At 36.1% G+C, this 10,792-nt stretch overlaps 1 protein-coding gene across 2 annotated transcripts; it reads left to right on the top strand.

The window, feature by feature from the left end:
- The first annotated feature begins 127 nt into the window (after nt 1–127).
- Nucleotides 128–10,768, top strand: LOC110373120 (GRIP and coiled-coil domain-containing protein 2). 2 transcript variants are annotated; one of them, XM_021330470.3, is made up of 15 exons: nt 128–376; nt 709–823; nt 906–1,349; nt 1,447–3,084; nt 3,189–3,279; nt 3,357–3,631; nt 3,723–3,913; nt 4,001–4,417; nt 4,648–4,775; nt 5,953–6,118; nt 6,478–6,726; nt 8,578–8,777; nt 9,175–9,328; nt 9,858–9,966; nt 10,450–10,768. In XM_021330470.3, exons 1-15 carry the CDS (start codon nt 356–358, stop codon nt 10,509–10,511), a joined length of 4,260 nt encoding a protein of 1,419 aa, XP_021186145.3. In that variant the 5' UTR covers nt 128–355; the 3' UTR covers nt 10,512–10,768. The 2 variants fall into 2 exon arrangements, with proteins under 2 accessions (XP_021186145.3, XP_021185993.3); XM_021330318.3 differs by having other exon boundaries at nt 3,186–3,279.
- Nucleotides 10,769–10,792: the final 24 nt, after the last annotated feature.

Below are 10,792 nucleotides of genomic sequence, written 5' to 3'. Positions count from 1 at the left end.
ATATTGAACTAGTAATAGCTGTTTTTATAGTCGACTTTTTTTTAGTTGCAGCCTGTTCCAAGTTGCAGTCTGTCATGGTCAGCCCTTTTCTTTGACATGTTCTATGCATCTATGGTTTTATAGTGACAGTAAAAGTCGGTTGTCGTGTGTCATACGTGACATAAGTGACAATCTTGTATGACAACATACGTGCTAAGCTGAGAATCGTGGATTTGTGAATTGTGATGTGATTAGATTTAATAAAATACACACTAGCTTGCCAATCTAATACTTTCTCGAACCTTATATTGATAAACACTTCAACGGCTTATAGTTCCTGCCAAGAATGGTATAGAGCCCCTAACAACTAATCGCCATGGATCATCCAGAGTCAACGGTTTGTTTAATAACTATTATAATACCTATAAACAGTTGCTTTATGTTGGTTGATGGAGCACCTGCAACCAATTTATGCCTACATTAATTAATGCACAACTAATCATTCTTATATAGGCAGGGGCTGGTGTTTAAAATTCCCAGTTTATTACAAACAATTCAATACGGCTTGCTTACGTATGCGGCGATAACATCCTGTCCTTGATGCATATATACTTTTTACTCGTGTTAACTAGTATATTACTATAATTTTAAATTAGTAATTCCTTCTTATGCATTGTCACTACCATGTCCTTGTATCATTATTTATTTGGAGGTTTCACATAATTTCAGAGTCAAGAGAGTGGTGTTAAAAAAACCCCATTCGATGACTTGAGTAGAGATGATCTTATCAACAAATGCAAAGGGCTACTGGCAATCGCTCAAAAAGCCAAAATAGCCAAATCAGGTATTTATCATACTGACATACTTAATAAATTAATGTAGTGTGTATAAGATAAGATGTAATTAATTAACCAAACTTTTAACAGAGCTCCAAACAGAACTTGACGCATGCAAAGTAAGGTTGGAGAAATGTGAGGAAGAAAAAAATGCTAGTTCAGAAACAACTAAAACTCTACAAGAGCTTGTAAACTCCTTGACTGAACAAAAACTGAACTATATCACTGAGGTTGACTCAGCTCAAGGCAAGATTAAAGCACTTAACACCAAGTGTAGTAATTATGAGGAAAACATCAACACTTACAAAAGTGATTTGATTGTTAAAGATAGCAAAATTGCTGATTTAAATCAGAAGTTATCTGATCTTGATATTGAAGTAACATCACTTAAAAGACAGAACAATAGACTTTTGGAAGAAAATGAGCAGTTGCTGAGTCAACTCACTGAGTTTGAAGCTAGAGCAGCTGAGTTTAACAACATTGGGATGCAACAGAGAGAACAACTTAAAATTTTGGAAGAAAGTGTCCATACAGGTATTTTTGTTATTTCGCATAATTCATACATTTAACATACATGACATCTAATATTTTTTTTCTTTTAATATTATAATATTCTGGGTTTTTTTTTCAGAAGAGTATTATAAAAATCAATTGGGTGAATTACAGAATACAATCCAGCAATTAGAAGTGAAACTTCAAAGCAATGTAGATTTTGAATCAAAGTTCAATGAAGTAAATGAACTGTATGAGTCAGAAAAAGCTAAGAAAGAAAAAGCGAATGTGAAATTGAGGAGCTACAAAGATAAAATTTTGAAATGTGCTGCCTGTATTAATCAATTGAAGAACTCTAGATTTATTCTTGCTAAAACAGTTAAAGAATATTCAGAAAATATTCCTAAATGGCAAAATGATATCATAAAGGCATCAAAGGTTCTTGATAATCAAATAAATGAACTAAACAGTGAAAATATGTCATTGAAAGAAAGACTCCAGGAATTAGAAAAGCAATTGAATGAAGCTAAAGAAATTAAAATGGACACTAGTGCTAGTGATTCTCAAATAACTGGCTTAACAGAAGAGATCACCTTATTAAAGGGCCAAGTTGCTCATTTGGAAGACCAATTACAAAGCAGTGCAAATGAAAATACCAAACTTATCACTGAAAACAAATACCAATTAGATGAAATGAAAGTGCTGGAGGAGAATTTAAATGAATGCACTCAAAAGTTGAGTGATATCACTCATAAGTTTAATGATCTTGATAAATCAATGCAAACTCTACAAAGAGAGAATAAAAAATTAAATGACGCATTACAAAACACAGTGCAAAATAGTGATGAACTCGATAACTTGAATTTGCAAATAAAAGCTTTGGAAAGTGAAAAATCTATTTTGGTAAAAGAAAAGTTAAATGCTAGAGACAATGTTGTAGAACTTGAAAATCAAAATAAAGTGTTGTCAGAAAAATTAGCAAAGACAAAAACTGAATTACAAGGAATTCAATCTCAGTTAGACTTGGTATCACAAGAAAAGTCTGCATTTGAGATTAACTTTAAGGCTGAGAAAGAGAGTGAGGTCAATACATTGAAGTGTAATTTAATGGCTCAACAGGAACAGTTTAATTTGCTTAAGAAGGAATATGAAGATTTACAAGATTTAAATGGTCTATTGAAGGAGGAAGTGGAAACACTTAAACTTTCATTAGAGCAGCCTAAAGATGATGCTGACAATTTATCTGATTTGAATGTCTCCTTACAAGCTGACATTGTAAAGTTAGAGACCAAGCTATCTGCTTATAAACAGGAAAATTCTTCACTTCTATCAGAAATAAAAGACGCACGAAACAAATCGAAGGAGTTTGATAATTTAGTGGCCGAATATGAAGATGCCAAATCTAAATTAGCCAGTTATAAATCTGAAAATACAGAACTGTTAAATGAAATGAAGGAAATCAATCAAGTACTAAAAGAGCGTGGTGAGGCCATATCTAAACTGCAAAAGGCTATTTCTGAAATGGAGAAATTAGTAGAAACGCTAGAAAAAGACAGAGAAAATATCAATCAAGAGAAAGTAGAACTTCTCCAGAAGAATGAAACTCTAACAAGTGATTTGAAAAATTTAGAACAGAAGAGTTTCGAAAATACTGAAACAGCCAATCAATTGAATATTGAAAAGAGTAATGTTATGAAAGATTTGGTGAAAAAAGACGAAATCATCGTAACTTTGAGAGAAGAAATAGAAAAACTCAAACAACAACAAATGTCATCAGGTATTTATTTTAATGAATCTTTAACATATTATAGCGTTTAGCCAATTTAACTGATAATATGTTTGAGGATAACATTAAATATGTATATTATTGTGTTACAGCAGAATTACCTAATGAAGATATGTCTACATCTACCATATCAAAAGCAGAAGAACATTCTCGAATGAAGGACCTGGATGAGACTTTTGAAGAGAAGTTAGTGTAGAACCGATTTTATCTCCATATTTTTTGATTTTATACAGTACCCTTGACAAACCCCTAACTTTTTGCAGGTATACAAAGTTGAGGATATTTGCTCTTAAGCTGAAGAAGAAATTGAACGAGACCATAGCTCAGATGCAGCAATCAGAAAAGGATAAAACTCGACTTGAAAAGTTACTCAGTGAGAGCAAATCAGTGCATTGTGCAGATGAAGTTGATGCTCCCAAAGTAGAGAATACTGCTGTTACTAAAACAGATAACAGTGAACTTGAAGAAAAAGTAAAATCATTAACTGTTGCTCTTGAAGCTACCGAAAATGTTTCCACTGAACTTGAGAAATTGAAAGGTAATCGTTATTTAAAAAAATATTTTTGTAATGCTTCATAAGATGAAAAATAAGAAAGAAACAAATTAATTCTTTTATTTGAATATTTCAGCGGAGTTAGCATGCAAGACTCAACAACTGGCTACTGAAGTGGAAGCCCATAAAGTAACAAAAGACAACCTGGAGAAGGCTCGCCGTGATGTCAAGAAGAAGAATGTACTGAGTCTTGAGATGGAGGATTATGAAAGGTCCATGAAAGAGCTTTCAACAAAAATGGAAGAGAGTAAGAAAAAAATGATGCAGGTTTGTTCCAATTTTTTATATCACATTATTACACAAACACAATAACACTAGGATGTACCAAATGAGCTTTTAATTTGTTTACTACAGATGGAATCCACAATAGACACACAAGAAGGTACGATCACAGCAATGAGAACGCAAATAAAGCTATTGGAGGAACAAATAAAGACTGAGGAGAGACAGAACAGGCTTGTTAAAGAGGACCTCCAACACGCCATTGAAGATGGTAAAGAGAAGGACAACCAAATTCAAATGAAGAACACTGTCATTTCAAAATTAGAACAAGATCTTGAAGACGAAAAGAGGAAGAATGAGGAGTCAGATTTAGAGATGACGTCATTACTTACCGACAAAGAGAAAGTTATAATGGCGCTAGGCGAAGATAAAACTGAGCTCAACAACAGAGTTAAGAAACTGGAGTTCAAGTGTTCAGAACTCAATGAAAAACTAAGGATAACTAATATAGAATTGGCAGATCTGAAAACTGAATATACTAGTTATAAGGTAATGAGTTTGATTACGATAGTGCTGTACGTTTGATGCTATGATATTTATAACTGTTATAGTAATCACCAAACTTATTGGCAGCTCGTAAATAATTTCCGAGTATAGATAGGCTCATGTGGCCCGTATCACTCACCCGGCTATATCTAATAATGAGTTCTGCGATATTCGGCTATTTAGTTTGGCACCCAGAAAATATACTTATTTTAATAAATTAACTTCAATTTCAGGTGCGGGCTCAAGCTGTTTTACGTCAAAATCAAACAGTGGACCATAGTCAAGAAGAGCAACTGAAGGAGGAAGCGGCTGCTATGAGGGCACAGATAGAAACATTAACAGCCAAACTCACTACAGCACAGTATGTATATCTTGATCCTTTATTGCATAAATTATTGTTATAGGGCTTGTCTTGTCTTCTCTAGTATTCGAAAAGAATACTAATTTCAAATGTAGTTGCTGTTGGATTATTAAGCAGAATCGGTTTGCTAATCAAATAGCAAACAAAAACGCTGGGAGAACTTGCCTTGCGGTTGCGGGGCCTTGGCATTTAAAAATTGGTGGCCATTGATTTCATCAGCATTTTTTTTATGACATCTTTAAATAAGTTTGAATTCAATGTTTTTTCGGATGACGCTTCAGGGAGCTCTGGATTTTTTTATTTATTATTTTTTGCACACAGTTACTAAACATTATAGGTAAATAGGCTGACTTAATGCCTTAGTAGTTTTCTACCAGTCAATCCTACTTTAGTCAGCCGTTTTAAACATTGTATGTGTCTTTCGCATTTTAGGGCTGACTGTCCTCTCTCTGTCGAAACGTTTAGACAATTCCAATAATATGCAAATATATTCATTTTATGAGCGTGGTGAAAACAAAACAAAAATAAGTACTTCTACTTGTCCCGCCATCAATAATGTTCGTGAAATGTTATTGTCACAGAATCAAAAGAACATGTGTTTTATTTATTTGTTATTAAGTATTTGTTTAAATATAGAACAATTAATGAATATGTGAAAGTAGAGACATGATGTTCTGACATACAATAGGGTGATGAAACAATTATGCAAAATATTTATCTTGCTAAATATCCTTCGTGTTTAACAGTTTAACACATTGCCTAATAAAATGGCAAAAACAATTAGCAATGCTGAAAGTGATAGCTTTTTTGTTATTGCAAAACCTGTGTCTAGCACACACATATTCATTATGTGAGCAACCATTCAGAATGTATAGCCGAAATAATTTGATAGAGTGGAACATACGCAGCTATTCGATACCTATTTTAACGCATTTTGTAATTCTTTAGATAGTTTAGAAATATGTTTCCGTAAAATAGGTTTGCCACTCCAATGTTAGCCATTCAACGCATTTGTAGCACAGTAGTGTTAGTTCATATAGTCAAAATAGAACACCTATTTTCGACGTCACTAGTAGCTAGCTTCGGACAAGCAAAGCTATTCGAAGAGAACTGTAGTCTCTTTGCTTTCTGAGTTCCTTTTTTACTTTAGTACATTTCCGGCATTTGTGTTTTAAAGGGAGCAGATAGCAGAGAAAACTTCCGAAGTGGAGAGTACTCGGCGACGCATGTCTGAGGCGACGAGCGAGGCGGCGCGTGCCCATCAGAGGACCACTCGCCTGCACGCCGACCTCGCGCGCCTCTCGCAACAAATTGAATCAGAGAGGACTCAGAATAAACTGCAGGTGAGCTGGAGTAAAAGACTGCTGGGTATTCATTGTTATAGTCCCCGCCAAACTTAATGGCGACTCGAAACTGCAATCTGAGCACAGGTTATACCACTCGGCACCGAGATCGTGATGCTCCGAGCCTCCGACCCCAAATTAAGTTTGGCACGAACTTCATTACATATTAGGAAAGGAATCGATGATACAACAGCCAAACCCTTTTTATTATAATTATCAAAATTTAGACAAGTGCATGCTGGACACTTGCTTCAAAGTTCACCAACAAAAATTAAATCAAATCACCTTTATTGTGGGTACTGAAAAATTACATACTACATGTGCGATCTCATCTATTACATACTCTACAACTATTACAGGTCTCAACTTTGACACAGTGTTACAAAACTCAAATAAGTGAAATGGAAGCCAAGCATCAGAACGAGACGGAGGCTTTGAAGAAGCAGCTGGCGTTAGCTCAGGAGACGAGGAAGTCTGGCAACGTCGCAGCCTCGCTGATGGACGACGCTAACAGAAACCAGTACATGTTGCCAGTTATACCCAAAGACGAGAGCAGTGACGGCGAGATGGACATCAACGTGTCTATGATACCCAGGGAGGAGGGAGAGGTAATTATACTTTTTCAACTAGATTAAGGGAGTGTGAACAATGAATGATAAGTCTTAGTATTCCACTGATTACTAATTAAATACCAACAATATTCGTCTAAAACAGAATTTCTAATGCTAGGAGAAATAGGCCCGCCGTAAGCGGGCGTGCAGCGCGTGCACAGCACGCGGGCGGCACGTCCTAGGGGGCGGCAAATCTAGCGAGTTATCATGTAATATTAAAAAAATACAATATCTTTTTACTAATGATTTGATTTCAATATTTCCGAACACAGCAATAGCGCTAAGAATATTACTTACACTGCCGGTTTCAGTTAGGTACATCTGTTGAAAGGACATTTTCAAAATTAAAGATTCTTAAAAACGATTTTAGATCAACCAGTGGCAAAGCGTGGGGCAAATGCTATTTAGGGGGCGGCAAAATTTAACCAATAAAATTTCAGAAAAAGCCGCTTTGGTCGTCTCCTATCAATTTTGACTGTTTCACCCTTTGCATCAACAAAAAAAATCGTGCTCGCTCCGCTCGCGCTTCCTTACATATGAAATGTGCCTTATGCGTTTTTAACGGGAAACCCACCAAATAACATATTTTACTGACTTTAAACATTGTTATGTATTGCAATAGTTATTTATCCAAAAGTAGGTGGGTTTTCTGCAATCAGAGCGGTGCATGTACATATTTTTTCTATTGGACAAGTAAGATGGATATGAATGGGCGGGGGGGTCCGGACCCCCTGGATCCGCTCCCCCCCCCCTTATATATTTTTTGTCAAAACGTATGTAGTCGTAGGGCGGCATAATCAGTTTTGCACGCGGGCGAACAAACAGCTAGCGGCGGGCCTGTTGTATTTCTGTTCTTTTGTATTTCTCCTGGAGAAATACAATTGTCCGATTTCATAAATTAAAAACGAATAAAAATCTAAGGATATACAATGACATGTTTGCTACTCTTTCACGCGAAAGTACTCCCTAAGTGGATTTTGGTTAAACTTCGCAGTTATACATTTTATATAATCAGAATAACCTATTATATACTTTATATCCATGCGCACGAACTAGTTTTCTCGGGGCGCGGGTCTATAACATACGTAAAATCTCCATCACAAAGCGTGAAGCGTATTAAACAAACAAGTTTACAGTCATAATATCCAATTAGTTATTGATTGGTTATTATATTATGTTCATGGTGCATTGTGACGTCACAGTCAGCGTTCTTTTACAAATAACATATGACAATCACACACTTGACACTCAAGGACTACGTAAAAGCGTAAATACCAGGTGCTTATTACGTACTTATGTTACATAAACATGTGCTACTGTAATTAACTTGATTAAGGATGGCTGTATTTGTATAGCCGTTAATAATTACAATTTTAAAAGGCGTTACGCTATGACGAATGTATTTGTACAACATTTGGAATAACAAAATAGTTGTGTCCTTTAGCAATTTATTAGAACTGATTGTTCAAGCTTTTCCTTGTATTGAACATCAAATCCGCATCGAACTGAGATTTAGAAAACCACAATGCATTGGTATTGCAACATGTTATCATCTTAATTCTAAAATTGAGTCTCGTCATTCTTCGTCAGACTTTATTGACTCTTTTAATAAATATTGTATGTAGGTGTAAGTAAGGCACTTATCACTAACAAAGCCTTTAATAATAATATCGATTGATGATTTAAATTAGTTACACAATAATGCATTTCAATTTACAATACAATAATAATTTATTTTTAATTTGCAAACTTAAGAAACTACAGATAAGGAGTACTGAGCTGAGCATCAGCATCATTTCTTCACCTTCATAATCAAAATATAATTTAAGTATCCATACCCAATTCCAGGGTTCAGAATCAGCTCCGTCGCCGCCTCCGTCGAAGCCATACCTTGTGGCTGGCGGCGGCAGTCGGTCGCCCGTACCTCTAGAGAGGCTGCTGGAAGAGGGGGTACCTGATGACGAGGCTATGGACACATCGTCTTTCGCCCTCACGCCCGACCAGGAGATTGCTGACCTCAAGCGGAGGCTACAAGCTCAGCAGCAGAGGTTTGAACTACATGCATACTTTTATGAAGATACTATCTGTTTTCCCGCGGTTTTATCAGCGTCAAAGTATTTATTCGCTGTTGGGAAGCATAATAGGACACAGACAAGCAAATATACGTACAAAACAAAAACAAAAAACATGGTAAAATAAGAAAACAAAATGATAATTTAACGACAACACGCAAGATGGTCCTCGCTCGGCATATGCAGCCTCCCTTTCGCTTTCTTTGTTGTAGAATATTATTATTATTTGTTGTAGTAGTGTGGCACTCTGGGCACTGATTTTCTCGTGACGTCCCTCTACTTTCTTATATTTATGTCGGAGTACATATTATTACTCACCTAAATCTCAATATTACTCATACATAAATGATCCTCATATACTTTATTCCTCCAGAGTGAAGCACGTGACGGTGCTGCTGGCGGAGTCGGAGCGCGGGTGCGCGCGGCTGGCGCAGCTGAGCGAGCTGCTGAAGGGCGAGCTGCGGCGCGTGCGCGGCGCCACCAGCCAGCCGCACAACACCGAGTACATGAAGAATGTCACGCTCAAGGTATAGCTCTCCACTAACTTTTAGTCGTCAGTAGCCATGGAAGATTGCACGAGTCGCTGCGCAGAAAAAAAATTGGATGTCAGCGAGCGCGAGGGTGAGGGGGGAAGGGGTATGAACAAATGCGTGGACTTGTGTTCGAAATTCAGTTTACTAAAGACGTCGAGTTTTAAATATACATATGGAGGGTAGAGATTAGGAGATACTCATACTGTCTATGTCAAAAGTTTAGTTCGAAATGTTCGCTTGGCTTACTATTTAATCAGATGTCATATTATGTCGTTCTATTTCTATTTTTTTTTATGTAGATGTCAAAACAGAAGGTAACTGCTATTCATTCTGCAGATACACTCTTTTGTGTACTTTGATATATCATGCCACAGAATGGCCCAAGCATACATTACTTAGTACCACAACTTGCCATTACAGAGTAAAGGTCATAGTAAAATTCGTTCATAACATATTCACTTTGAGTACTTTTAGTCCCTTATATAAAAATATGGTCTATAAATAAAATCTATGACAATTCCAGTTCCTGACACTGCCGCCCGGTGACGAGCGCAGCAGGCTGGTACCAGTGCTGCAGAAGATACTTACTCTCACTAATGAAGAAACACAGAAAATTAACGCCGTGGCTAAGGGTAATACTTACATCCTACTAATATTATGTATAAATGTGAAAGTTTGTGAGAATGTATGGATGTATGTTGGTTATTCTTTCACCCAAAAACGGTTGGGCCGATTTGGTTGATATTTGGTATGTAGATAGGTGATACCCTGGATTACCACATACTTTTATCAATACACCATGCGGACAAAGCTGCGAGCGCAAGCTAGTCATAGTTAAATTACAAATAATCATCAATAAATTACAAATAATGGTATTAATATCGCGGGGACTTCCCCGTATCAGAGGAAATGCCTCGCGACCCGCCTTTTGCTTTTGTGCATTCAAAAGTTACAACTAAGATACGATTTTTTTAATCCACCGGCTTATGTTTCATTAATCTTGAAATCACGGGGAAGTACCTAGTATGAAGATTAAAAGCAATAACATTTTCTGCAATTGTGCATTAATTCGCATTTTAGATGTACCTATATTATATGAATGTTTTTATTTACAGGTTTGGATCCGAATCCGAGCAAAGGCTGGGGCAGTTATTTGCCGTGGCCCGGAGGGAAATAATATACTTAAAGAAATATAGATACACACAGTATAGAATGCGATAGTCGTGACTAAGCAATAGTAAACTGTAAATTGTCTGTGATTACAATATTATCGGATGCCTTTTCATTTACTTCGGAACTTTTATCTATTGCATTTGTACTAGACTTTTGTTCGATTTTAATGTATTTGTAACTATAAATTATTTATTTTGGAAATTAAACTAGCCATGTAATGTAATTAGGTTAGAGAGAGGAAATATAGAAGATTATGAAATACTTACAACTGTTATTATTAAATAA

The sequence above is a fragment of the Helicoverpa armigera genome, chromosome 5, assembly GCF_030705265.1.
Source record: "Helicoverpa armigera isolate CAAS_96S chromosome 5, ASM3070526v1, whole genome shotgun sequence".
NCBI classification, from domain to species: Eukaryota; Metazoa; Arthropoda; class Insecta; order Lepidoptera; family Noctuidae; genus Helicoverpa; species Helicoverpa armigera.
The sequence above is the reverse complement of the archived record's forward strand: the minus strand, read 5'-3'. Positions and strand labels throughout refer to the sequence as shown.

Bases quoted from the DNA above. Each gene is read 5' to 3' on its own strand.
- LOC110373120 (XM_021330318.3), top strand. From the start codon at position 356: ATGGATCATCCAGAGTCAACG. The intron at 6,119-6,477 runs GTGAGCTGGAGT...CAACTATTACAG, and splicing joins GGACTCAGAATAAACTGCAG to GTCTCAACTTTGACACAGTG. The intron at 6,727-8,577 runs GTAATTATACTT...ACCCAATTCCAG, and splicing joins TACCCAGGGAGGAGGGAGAG to GGTTCAGAATCAGCTCCGTC.